Genomic DNA, 13,818 nt, shown 5'->3' with positions numbered 1-13,818 from the left:
AAAAAAAGGAAATTAATCTAATCTAGAATGACATCTTTTTGAAGCTATTCTTCCTCTCTGAGATCATTGCTTCCTTTTCTTTATATCATTAACCACTCCTTTAATAATGCATGTCAAAATTTTTCCAGAAATTGAAATCAAGCTCATTGACTTATGCTTTGTAGACTCTGGTCTCTTCCCTTTCTTTGAAAATCGGAATACTAGTTTTTCTATTATTCCTGATTATATGCTCTAGGGACATTTTTGTTCAGTATTTTTCAGTTCAAGGATTATTCTCCTTGTCAGAGAAAACATATCACTGTGGTACTTTGCCATTACCCATAATCTTTCAGAGATCAATGACAGTTGCTAAGAATGACATCCTGCAGTTCATTCAGTAGCCTAGTTCATTTGGGACTGGTGACTTGAATCCCTAGCATTTTGCACAGTGCTTGGCACATATTAAGTGCTTAATAAATGTTTTTTCATTCAGTAAGGTTTATAAGACTATATGTAAATACATTCTTACAACCTATATTAGTTATATTGACAGTTTACCATTATGATATTTAAAGCTTTAATCCAAAAATCCAAATCCCCATTCTCATGAGGCCATCTTAATCAGCTGTTCACCTCCCAAATAGACCTTTTTTCTTCTTTTAAAAAGCACTTACCTTTGATTGGCAGTGTTGATTTAAAAAAAAAAAAATAACCACCTCTGCCCAAGATTTCATACTCTGATCTTCCTGTATCCTTGAATAACTCTGTAGAATGCACCTTCACTCTTCCAGTAGAAATCTACTAGTATAGTATATGGTGGGAACACTGGACCAAAAGCCTAAAATCCTAGATTCTGATTCCAAGTTCTTGTTACTATGTGATCTTGGACAGTGAGTCAAAAAGCATTTCTTAAGCACCTCTTATGGGCCAGACACTGTGCTAAGCAAGCCACGTACCTTCTCCAGATCTCCTTCCATTATAATAGCAAAAGTGGAGAACTCAGACTAAGTGGTCTCTTAAGTGTCTTCTATCATCGTTAAAATTTTCAAAATCTCTCTCTTGCTCTTTATTAATTGTGATATAAACTTACCTCCTATAAAGAGAAGACCTCCTTCATTCATGGGTTGCCTTGTAACGTAGGGACTACTTGGACAACATTTGTATCTCATATCATTCAATCAGCAAGTACTGATTAAAGGACAACTTTGTAATTGTTCCAGCTAACTCTCAGAATTTATTTCTCTAAACGTTTCTACCACAAGAGGGCACCAAATGAGCAGTAATTCCCTATTCCCTTTTTTTTTTTTTAAAGCTAAGTCAGTTCTTAAATTGTTTGTAGACTATTTCACAAGAAACCAGAGTCTAAATAATCATTAACAGCCCATCTGTGTGTGTAGATTTTTTTCTTACTTGCATTGTTCATTTTTTTTTTCCAGGTTGCCATAGAGTTTGACCAAAATTTATCTATTGCTTTCACTTGCCGAAGTGCAGATTGCAAGATAGTCCATGAATATATTGGTGGTTATATCTTCTTATCTACTCGCTCAAAAGACCAAAATGAAACACTTGATGAAGAGCTCTTCCACAAATTAACAGGAGGTCAGGAGTGAACCAGCTGACTTGGTTGACCTTTGCAAACAGTATAGCTGTATCATGGTTTTTGCTTTAGTTTTTGTTTTTAAAACCTTTGACTCTTCCCACAGAATAATATAACAATACAATATAAATTCTGGAATACTTCCCATGCTAAATCCCTCCCACATCTTGTTTGTTGCACAAGCCCAAACCCATACCCTTACTCCCTGAAGCATTTTATATGGTGGAATTACTTGAACTGGAATATTATGACTTAAAGTTTGATTTCAGCCCTAAGGTGACAGCAGACTAATGGAGAAAGAAGGTGCAGATAAAGTAAAGCAGTTCTTGTATGTGAGGTATCCTGAGACGATGACATCAAGGATTCTGTCCGATTCCCAGAGGAACTAGAACTTAGCAACAAATTTTGAGTGATATGTTTTCATTTCCTTAAAGCTAGAAAATGAGAAGAAAACTTAGAATTCAAGAGTAATACATAGAAGAATCAAATTTTCTCCTGCCTAATTTTTCCTGCCTCCATACCCAGGTGAGGCAAATCAGGAAACATCTTTCAGCCTCTAGGTACAAGCCTCAAGATTTAAGGCCTAATGTAACACTTGGGCCCTAGAACCATATGGTTCATGTAGTAACAAACATTTGGAACATTTTCTTTTGACACAAGCTAGTAATTTGATCATAACCCTGGCACTATCAAACTTCAGTAAGTATGTAAGTATCAAGCCTCCTAATATTTCCATTTATGGATTAGAATTATAATATTTAGGGGCGGCCAGGTAGCACAGCAAGTAAGAGCACCGGCTCCAGTGTTGGGATGACCTGGAGATGGAATCCCGGGCTCAGACACTTAGCACCCACCCAGAAACACCTGGCCGTGTAACCTTGAGCAAGTTACTTAACTCCAATTGCTTAGGGGCGGCCAGGTGGCTCAGCGAGTAAGAGCACCGGCTCCAGTGTCGGGATGACCTGGATCAAATCCAGGCTCAGATACTCAGCACCACACCCAGAAACACCTGGCCGTATAACCTTGAGCAAGTTACTTAACCCCAATTGCTTTAAAAAAAAAAAAAAGAATTATAACATTTAAAGTATATATAACTAGTCCACTTGTCACAAAAGACAAAGTTGTACGTAGTTTACTAAAGTGAGACCTTGGTTTCAACTGAATTATTTGGTATTTCCCATTTGTCTATCATTTCCATAGTAACTTTCACAGATGTTTACTGATTTTGATCAAATTTTGTCAGCAACAAAGAATGTCAGGATAAACTTCAAGTTCCATTTATGGGTACTTGGCTATTACAAAGGAGATGGTGGCAGTCAAATGAAATCTTCCAAATGAGTTATTTGTACTCTGTAGAGATGCACTTTACAAAAGCATTAGTCTAAATTTAGACTAGATCATTATCCCCTTAGAGTATTAGATTTCTAAATAGCCATATCAAGTCAACAGGTCAATAAGTGATTATTAATCACTTACTGTATGCCGAGCACTGTACTAAATGCTATATGCAGCTCATTTGTCCTGTGTAAAGCTATTTGAGTCTATATTCTCTGTAACCATCACTGTAAAATTTTACTAATGTATGCATTTTAAAACTACTAGCTTTTCTGTCTATATTAGATGGGAAAATATACATTTAATTTCTTTTATATGGATGGGTATAAGAACTTGACATAGGGCCTGAGATTTCCTTGATAGAGTGAACTACTAGTGAGGAAATTCTGCCAGTGTAGATTGATCTTGTACCTCCTTTGCAACTGAATAATTTTTAATTCTGAATTTAACAAATGCCAGATAATATGAGCATTTCCATATAGTAGATCAGAAAAAAGATTTTACATGTAACTGCAAATCTTTTATATATAGTATGCTTTTCTTTTAAAATGTCTAATAAAAATTCTGTACTTACAGGTTTAGAGTTGAATGGAAATACTAAGAGGTTAAGTTTTAGAGTCACATAGGCAGTTAAGCATCAGAGGCAGGTCTTGAACCCATGTCAGCCTGGCATCCAAGTTAAGCTTTCTGATGCTGCCTCTGTATTTTTTAACTACTGTAATAAAATGCACAAAGTTTGTATGGTATTTTTTTTGGTGAGTATTGTTCCAGGCCTAATTGGCTCTTTCCCATATAGATGTCTATATGCTAAGGTAAGTTGTAGCCTTGCTTTCTCTGTCGCACAGAGAACAAACAGAGTTTTCTGATTCTCTCATCCTTCCCCAGGACTCTAGAATGAAAGCCATTTTTCATCTATCCATGAAAAGAAAAGTTATACTGATAATCTGGGAAGTTAGAGATATATGAAAACATTAGTTTAGCCATCAATTTCAGCTTATTTATTATGTTAGAAATTTCCAGTGAACTATGAAATAGCACTCCTATTCTTTCCTACTCCTATTTCCACCTTTGAGAAGAAATTAAAATGACCAGGGTAGACACTGAAAGCTTGGAAATCTCAATTTCTTATTTTCTTAAAACTACAGGCACAATATGAGTCGGCAGTTTGATGTAGCACCCCAAAAAAGTCAGTGAGATCATAAACTACCAGCTTCGTGAATAAGGGGATCATTCCTATGCCCTCTTCCCTAGTCAGAACAATTTAGTAGATGGAGATGAGAGAGAACATTATAGGCTCGAGGGACAACCAGTGAAAATATCACGAGTCAAGACATGGAATATCTTGGACAAGGCACAGCAAGGAGGCCAATGATAGATGTTGGAGTACACAGAGAGGAATAAATTGTTAGAAGACTGGAAAGATAAGAAAGAACCAGGTCATAAAGGACTTTAAAAGCCAAACGAGGGACTTTATATTTGTTCCTTAGGTGGAAGGAAGGAAATAAGCATTTGTTGAGTGTCACAGGCACTGTATTAAGTGCTTTAGAAATATCTCATTTGGTTCTTACAACAACCCTGTGAGGTAGGTGTTGTTAATATCATTTAACAGATGAGGAAGCTTCAGCAGAAAGAGGTGTGACTTGTCCAGAGTCACATGGAAACTAGAAAGTGTCTGAGGCAAGATTTGAACTTGGTCTTCATAACTGCAGACCCACCACCTGGCTGCCTGTAATAAGGAGCTACTGGAGTTGATTAAATATCTGGGTGATGTGGTCAGACCTGCACTTCAGAGTGGAGGATGGACTGAAGTGTGGAGAAGCTTGAGGCAGAGATACCAGCCAGTAGACTATTGCAGTAGTCCAGGCCTGTGGCAATGAAGGCCAGAATGGTAGCAGTATCAGAGGAGTGAAGGGGTCATATTTGAGGGTTGTTAGGAAGATAGAAATGACAAGACTTCACAACTGATTAGATATGGGGAGTGACAGAAAGAAGTAGAGGATGACATGTAGGCTGTGAGCCTAGGTGAGAGGATATACCCTCAACTGTAACAGAATTTAGACAGTAAGGTATAGGTGGGGAAGAATGAGTTGAGCTTTGGACATGTTGATTTTAAAATGTCTACGAGATACCCGGTTCCGGATATCCAGCATTAAGATGCTGGAAGTGGAAAATTGGAGTCATCAGTCCAGAAGCATTCAAGTACTATAGCTAAGAAAGATGTTGAGCTCTGAGAATACAAATGGCAGAAAGAAAGTTCCTGCTCTCAAAGAATTTACTTTCTAATAGGGGAAGACAACACATAAAAGAAAACTGAAAGCAGTTGAGAGGAGACCAAAGTATCGATGGGGTGGAAAGGACTTAAGGTAGAGAAAGTTGAGTACAACCTAAAGAAGAATGAGACCTGGCTGACCTAGACACCTTCCTTAACTGGAGTTCAGGGAGAAGCTATCCAATCAGGAAAGGGGGCACAGGATGCTTTCAGTTGAGAATTCTAAGACTGGAGTGGGCTTCCATGATGAAAAGTTTCTGGGACAAGATAGAGGAAGTACAAAGAACAGCCAGGTATTTACACCACGTGACAAGATCAAGTCTGTTGACCGACTTAATCAGAGTTTCCTTGGCTGCTCCTTACTGTGTGGTGGAGATCAGGCATTATGGTTCTCTATCACTTTGGGTTTTGGGATTAGACTTACCACCTAGTTAGGTTCTTTAAACAAACTGTCTTTTAGAGGGAAAAGGGCAAGGGAGAGGTTAGGGCTGAATAAATAGGTCAGAGAATCATCTGCATAGAGATTATAATTGAGTCCTTGAAAGCAGGTGAGATCACCCAGTCAGATACCATGGAGAGAGAAGAGAACCCAGAACAGAGTGAGGGGGTGGACATGTGGCCAGTGGGTGTGATGTGGATGAAGATCCAATAACAGAGACTAAGGAGTAATCAGGCTGGTAGGAGAAAGAGGAGAGAGCAGCAGCATAAAAATCTAGAAAGAAGAAACCATCAAAATGAGGTGATTGACAGTGTCAGAGACTCCAGAGACCAAGAAGAATGAGGATTGAGAAAAAAAGGTAGTAGATTTAAGAAATCAGTGGTTACTTTGGAGGAAGCAATTTCAGTTGGATGATGGGGTTGGAATCTGGATTGTAGAGTGAGAGGAAAGGAAGTGGTGGCGATTGTAGACAGCCCTCTCAAAGACCTTGGTTACAATAGGGAAGAGAGGTTGAGAACTCTTCCAGAATCAAACACTAAAATTTTGCCCTCTAAGCTCAAACCTAAAATTCTATTATATCCTGAAACTCCACTCTTGGTATTAATATAACCTTTATTCCCTTTAGCCTCCAAGGCACTTTCTCTAACTGCCCCCCAATCCCTTGAATGTTCCCCCTCTTCATCTCCACTTCATGGGCTTCTTTTAAGCCCCAGATAAAATCTCACCTTCTATAAGAAGCCTTTTCCAATCCCTCTTAATTCTAGTGTGTTTTTTCTGTTGACACTTTCATTTTCCTACATATAATTTATATGTATATACGGTATTTGCTTGTTGTTTCCCTCATTAGATTGTGAGCTCTTTGGAGAGAAGGAACTCTCACCATTCTTTGTATTCTCAATGCTTAGCATAGTGACTGACACATTGTAGATGTTTAATAAACGCTTATTGACTGAGTGACTTCTCAGACCCTAACTATAACACTGAGTCCCACTTCTAATCCAAATTAAACCGCTAATGCTAACCAAAACCTGAACCTTAAATTCTGTCCCCAACACTCTATAGAAACGTCATGCATACCTTGACTGCTGCCTCACTGTTGTCCAGGTTCATGCCCCACCTACAGAATGCAGATTTAGTTTCTTCAAAGCATCTCATGAGAAAAACAAATATAAAGAAACTGATAATTCATGTACTGGGTACTTATATTAAAGCCTCTTTTATTACTAGACAAATAGAGGGTGAACTCTATAATTAATTATATAATTATAACCCTATAATTATATAATTTTAATTAATAACTATCTCAGATTTGCCACTGACATGCTTTATTACTCTTGGCAATGCTAAGAATAATAATAGACATTTATATCCATGATGGTCTCTAACACAAGTGGTCGTTCAGTTTTTGCTTGAAGACCCTGAGCTTTCCCTTCCTTTCTCCCACCTCCCCACCTCCCTCTGAGAAGAACCCACCACCTTACTATTTAAGGAAATGTACTTACCAGTTCAGATAGAGATGTCTATATATCTGTATACAAACTGGGCAACATACTAGAAAATTTCACAATTTTTTTGTTGAACGAAGCAAGTAAGAATCAAGGTCCATTAAAACTGCCCCCCAAAAAACAATAATAATAAAAATAATAGGTAGAATAAGTACATCCATCTACTACTTATCATTTTATTAATTACATCATCATTTGATACAATTCCATAAGGTAAGAACTTTTTGTTTTTGTTTTTATTGTGATTTCGTGTGGTAGGAAATCTAGTGAGGAAACTGTCGCTATTGTGCTTGAAAACTACCTCATCCCCTACCCAATTGACTAATCCTCTCTAGCCAGCAATTGTTACCACTGTATAAAAGTTGAAACAGCTACTATTTATTATTCAGATAGAGAATTTTTTTTTTTTGGAGCGCAATGGGAGTTAAGTGACTTGCCCAAGATCAAACAGCTAGTAAGTGTTACGTGTCTGAGGTCACATTTGAACTCAGGTCCTCCTGACTCCAGGGCCAGTGCTCTATTCACCGCGCCACTTAGCTGCCCTTCAAGGCTCCTTTCTTCTGCTTAAACTGAAGCAAAAGAATGTCTTTCTTTGGTCACTGTTTACTTCCTCCCAACACACATCAGTTCTTCACCTTAGTAGCTTTTCTTCCCCCTCCTACTGGAACTTAAGCATGGCATTTGACACATCCCAAATTCAGCCCTTGGGGTTCTGGGATAAGGCAGATTTATCTGGTAAGAGTCACAACCACAGCAGAGGGTATTAGCACTTTTTGGAGAAGAAATCCTAAACTACCATGCAACATCACATCTGTAGTTTTCAGGAAGGATGTTGATAAAACTGAAGAGCACCCAAAGGGGAGGAACCAAGATGAAGGCCTTTGAGGATTAGTTGAATGAAAGGAACATGCTTAATAGAAGAAAAGACTTGGGGTGGGGAAGAGAGGCAGCATGCTATAACTGTCTTTAAAGATTTTAAAGTTGTGATCTGGAAGAGAGATTAGATTCTGCTTGGATGCAGAAGGCTGAGTCCTAGTAATGAGTGGGAGTTGCAAAGTACTGAATTTAGGCTAAATGTCAAGACAGATTTCCTAAAAATTAGAACCATCCAAAAATGGAGCAAGTAATGGGACCTTTAAGTGATGGGTGATGTGAATTACTTTTCTGGTATGTTACAGAGGGAATTTTTTTTAAAGGTATGGTTTTGACCAGATAGCCAGTGATATTCTTTACAACTGAAATTCTGCGATAACCAATTCTCTGGAGGAGTTAAGATGAAGAGAAGTCTTTGATTTCCAAAGTCTTTAAAGCCATTCCAGGCACTGGAAGAAAATCTCCCGTTTTGAAGGAGCTTTGTCTGGGCTGTTTTATCTCATCCTTAGCCTTTTATGTATCATCCACTTTTATCTATTTCTATAGTTCCCCTACAATGGTGAAAGAAAGCATTGGGCATTCAGTGCACTCGGAGAGGAAATAGTTTAGAGTTAATAGGGTAACCTTTTAACTGGGTATAGAAAATCCAAACATGAAATACAGAAAAATTCCATGAAATTAAACTATTTTACAAATTCTTTCAGAAGTACTGAGCAAGGCAGAATTTTCTGGTCACTCAACTTGTTCTTTGGACTCTCTCTGGTCAGGGAAATTCTTTGGAATTCTCTAAATGTGAAAAAGCGTTATGTATCCCGGTATATTTTACCTCACCTCCACCATGGCAAAAATTCTTAAATTGTCTATAAATGGGGAAGGTGGCTTTGTGCCAAACCAATAATCTTGTATCTCACCTGATAAGTTCCCTGCAGCCATCCCCAAAAGCAAATTGGGGAATACCAATGATCCTGGAGTCCAAAGACTGTTTAAGATGTCCTAATTTGGCTACTTAGTAACCCTCCCCTCCAACCCCAACATGCACACACTATTAACTGGTGCAGGCTCTTTTCACCCCATCAGGCCCTAAACTTCTGTGAAGCCATGAACCAAACACCTCCACTTCCCCTCTGTTCAGTGGGTGGTAGATGGGAAGCAAGGATTTACTTCAAAGCTTTGCTCAGTAGCCAGACATTTAAACACACATCACTGTCTGCTACACAGGGGAAAGAGTTCTGGATTTCCAGAGGACACACATTCAAACCCTGCCTCTGTCACTGTCTGTGTGCACTCCCTTGGGTAAGTCACTGAAACTCTGGTCTCTTGTTGCCTTATCTATAAAATGAAGGCATTGGACTAGATGGCTCTTAAATCCCCTGCCAGCTCTAAATGTGGGATCCTATGCTCCTCAGTGAGAAATGGCAACCTCAAGTAAGGTAAAACAAGAATTTTCTTCATACTAACCAAGACAGTTTGGAATATTATAATATTTGCTGAAGCAGCTACTCTTAAGAACTACTTATCTAGTTGATTTAGCAGCGTACCAATGTTATGGGCAGCTAGGTGGTGCAATCAATAGGGTACCGGGCCTGCAGATAGGAACACTCCCTTTTGTGAGTTCAAATCCAGACTCAGACACTTACTAGCAGTGTGACCCTGAGCAAGTCATTTAATCCTGTTTATCTAAGCTTCCTCATCTATCAAATGAGCTGGAGAAGGAAATGTTTACTCCGAGTATTTTTGTTAAGAAAATGCCAAATAGGGTCATGAAGAGTTGAACACAGCTGAAGAATAACATTAAAAATAACCACTACTTTCCATATTCAGTGCCTAACCAATCTACCAGCAAAATGAATGGTGGTAAAAAATAGTGTTCATTTTTTATTATAAAAAATCTGCACCTAGCAAGGAGCACCATGAAATGGCAGCTAAAAAGTTAAACTTGGAATCAGGAAGGCTTACAATTTTTTGCCCCCTTTGAAGCACTCCTTATGTGACTCTGGATGAGTTATTTAAGCCTCACCCAACTTTTTAAGAATATAAGTTGCAGAACACTTGCTGAAGTAGAGGAAATGTCTTCAAGGGGAGTTTCCTATTGCAGTGAAATCACAGGCTCTGTCCAAAAATGTCAAAAAATTTGTAAACCTCATTTCCAGCAGTGTCTTGGCAATCATGACTCTGACTCACTGTGTGACCCTTGACAACTCAGTCTCTGTTTCTCAGTTTCTTTGACTACAAGGGAATAAGAAGACAACTTTATTCCTTGACTTGTGAATAGCTAATTTTATATCATTTTCATCATAGCACTTATTTAGTGCCTATTCTGTGCTGGACACTGTACTAAATGTGTATGTTATATTGTTTGATTCTTACAACAACCCTGTAGGTGCTATTGTGTCTCCATTTTATAGTTGGGAAAACTGAGGTAAAGAGAGGTTAAGAGAATTCACCCAAGGTCACACTACTAAGTATCAGACAAGATTTGAAGTCAGGTCTTCTTGATTCCTGACTCAGTGTTCTATCTGCTGTGCTCCCTAGCTCCTTATCTTATATAAAGGTCTAGTTGATATCATGCTGTGATTTGAGGCAATCCTAGGTGTGGCCATACACAAAAATATAAAATAGACATCAAGGTGTCAACAGAGATGTAATATGGTGTAGGACACTGACATAGGACTTGGAGTCAGGAAATCCTGAGCTCAAATATGGCCTCAGAAACTTACTAGCTGTGTGACCTTGGGTAATTCACTTAACATTTCTCAGCTTCAGTCTCCTCACCTGCAAAATGAGGGTGCTAGACTTAATGGCCTCTAACATTCCTTCTAGTGCTAAATCTGCAATCATATAGTTTCTCTTAAGCCAGCCCACAAAATAGTTCATAATTATTAGAGTTGATCCATCAGACTTTTTAAAATAATTATTCAAATACCACCTGCCCCTTCCCTCCTTACAACATTCCATTTCCAAAACATATAAGGCACACACACACACTATAGCAAAAGCATGTAATTAGGACAAAAAAAATGCAGTTAACAGGAAAGAAGGAAAGTGGTTGTGATCCTCTGTCCTGTACACAAATAGGTGCATGCTTCCCTCACCAAGTCTTATTCCATGCTCAGAAATGCTCAGTCTTCCTGAATGCTGAGCCCAGTTGCCTTGCAATCTCTCCTCATTGTGGTTTTCTTCTCATCCTTTTCCAAGTTTGCACCTGCGATCCAAGCTCTTATCCCAGTGCAAATCTTCTAGGATTTTGAGATCCTAGATCTTTAATCTTTAATCTTCTTTAATAAACAATTGTTCCCCCAAGCCTCATAATTTGGGACAAACTAAAGCCATACTAGAGAGCTTCCACTAAGTAAAGAGTTGATCCGTAGCCATATTACGTTTGGAACCATTTTTCCCCCTTGGAGTTGTGAATAGTCAGTGACATAGACATGTACATGGATACTCCCAGTTCCACTATACTTTAGAAGCCTAGGACCTGGTAAAACGGTGATTCAGAATGAGTTCCGAAGTCATAATAGAAAATCCTCCAAGAAATCCCCAAAGTGTTTCACTGAGATCTATTTGCCCTCACAAAAATCCCAAATTATCCATTATTTCAATAAAGGCTCTACCAACTCTAGCTTATAAAATGGAAATGGGGTTTAAAACAAATAAACAAATACACACACACATACATATGTGTGTATATCTATCTCCACACACACACATAGCCATTCTCCCATTCTGGGAGGATCAAGGAAGAATTCCATGTATGTTGGTGATTAGAATACTAATCACTTTTATATGTGACTGCTTTGCAAAGATTTGCCATGATTTATTAGTGATATATCATTCTTTCTTCTAATGACTAACCTCTCAGCATTCTGTTATATAACCAGAGAGGTCAATGTTAACAAGAGTTCACATTTTTAAGGTTTGCAAAGCACTTCATGTGTATTTTTTCATTTGATCCTCACAGCACCATTGTAATGTAAATGCTATAGGTGTTGTCTGCATGTTGTAAATGAGGAAACAAAGCAATAGAAATTATGGGACTCACCTATGGTCAATTAGTAGCAGAGTGGGATTTAAATCTAGGTCTCCTTAGTCTAAGTCCAGCATTCTAACCACTATACCACATTGTTCTTGAGTCATTTCAATCCTGTCTGACTCTTCATGACCCCATTTGAGGTTTTCTTGGCAAAGACACTGGAGTGGCTTACCATTTCTTTGTTCAGCTTATTTGACAGATATGAAAACTGAGGTAAACAGGGTTAACTGACTTGCTCAGAGTCACACAGCTAGTAAATCTCTGAGGCTGGATTTGAACTCAGGAAGATGAGTCTTCCTGACTTCAGACCTGGGGCTCTATCCACTCAGCCACCTAGCTGCCCAACACTATGCTGTCTATTGCCTTTTAAAACTCTGCCAGTATTCAATCAACAACCCCATCTTGTTAAGTCTCTCCTGTCATTTTCCTCTCTCACTTCCATCACTGCCATATCAGGAAGGGCTGACAGCCCCATTCCATTAAGACACCTCTGTAACAACCTGAAATGCATAAAGGTTAAATAAATTTCCCAGAATTGTGACCCAGGCAGTTTTAGAGTAGATAAACTGCTGAACTTGCCTCAAGATAGCCAGCTAATAGTTTTGTAGAGGAGACATGGCTATCTGACTTTAGATCTGTTTGTTTTTTGTAAGTTTAAAGGGAACAGGAGACTTATATTCCCCTAGACCAGTTAATGTAGTCACAGGACAGACCCATGAATTATGAGGCTCTAATGTATTGATAAAAAGTTTAAAACCCTGTTATGCCATTACACAGTATGAGTCCAAAGGCAGAAATGTTACTGGATGTGCAGAAAAATGAACATTACCCCAGCAATACTTTAAATAGCTACATCCTGGAGAGTTTCAGCAATTCAAGAGTTCCATTAGATATGGTGAATGAAAGAGAAAACCACTCATTGGGGAGGATGCAGGTCTTCATCTCTTGCAGAAGAAGAAAGAGGAGAATTCTCTCCCCTTCTCCCTTCCTGCTCCCATATAAGCCAAGGCATTGAGTAATGGAGCTGTTCCCCCAGAGGGAGACACTGCATCCAGCAGTTAGAGAGTCAGTTTGAAGGAGGCTGAGGGCACAGCTGATGAGATATTTCAGTCAGGCATGCTTCTCAAAGCCAGAAAAAGCTGGCTTCTGTCAGCAGGAAAGCGAGCCAGTTAGAAAGGGAGAGCCAGCCTTGGCAATTGAGTTGCGTTGTAGAGAGGACTCCTTGGAGGGGATGGAGCAGAGCACTCTAGACATGGAGTCCAGCCAAGGCAATGGTGCAGGGTGGAGGGATGGGAAGTAGTGTAAGAGGAAAGGCAGATAGGCTAGGATAGCTGGATCACAGAGGGAAGTGTGAGCCTGGAAAGGTAGGAAGGGCCCAGGTTATAAAAGAATTTAGATGCCAGAGGACAAGTTCATACATTTTCACTTAACTGAGTTCAAAGGGAAAGACTCTTAATAACACAGAAGCATCCTTCGTGAGGAACCTCCTCCTTTTGGACTTGCCTCTTTCCACCCTAGGCTAGGTGAAGTTTTGTTACCCTGGCTTCTCTCTTTATAAATGGTGCAGCCATTAGACAGACCTACAGGAAAAAAATGCAAAAGAAAATGTACCTCGAAGGGAAGGGCTCTTAACTTGGGGTCTGTGAACTTGTAGGTTTTTTTTATTTTGATAATTGCATTTTAATATATTTGCTTCCCTTGTAATACTGTGTGTTTAAATTATACATTTAAAGACATCAGAGAAGTGGTCCGTCTTATTGTTCAGTCGTTTCAGTCATATCCAGCTCTTTG

At 38.9% G+C, this 13,818-nt stretch overlaps 1 protein-coding gene across 3 annotated transcripts in view; it reads left to right on the top strand.

The window, feature by feature from the left end:
* FERMT1 (FERM domain containing kindlin 1) overlaps window positions 1–6,573 on the top strand; it is a 60,628-nt gene extending 54,055 nt beyond the window's left edge. For all 3 annotated transcript variants that reach the window (XM_069062794.1, XM_069062796.1, XM_069062795.1), the window contains one exon: window positions 1,416–6,573. In XM_069062794.1, coding sequence (XP_068918895.1) covers window positions 1,416–1,589 — 174 coding nt within the window. In that variant the 3' untranslated portion in view covers window positions 1,590–6,573. The remainder of the gene's footprint in view (window positions 1–1,415) is intronic.
* The last annotated feature ends 7,245 nt before the right edge of the window (window positions 6,574–13,818 follow it).

The sequence above is a fragment of the Petaurus breviceps genome, unplaced genomic scaffold, assembly GCF_028583685.1.
Source record: "Petaurus breviceps papuanus isolate PSGF00001 unplaced genomic scaffold, PetGlider_PUasm1.0 90504, whole genome shotgun sequence".
NCBI classification, from domain to species: Eukaryota; Metazoa; Chordata; class Mammalia; order Diprotodontia; family Petauridae; genus Petaurus; species Petaurus breviceps.
Note: the sequence above shows the minus strand (reverse complement) of the source record. Positions and strands in the feature narration are given on the sequence as shown.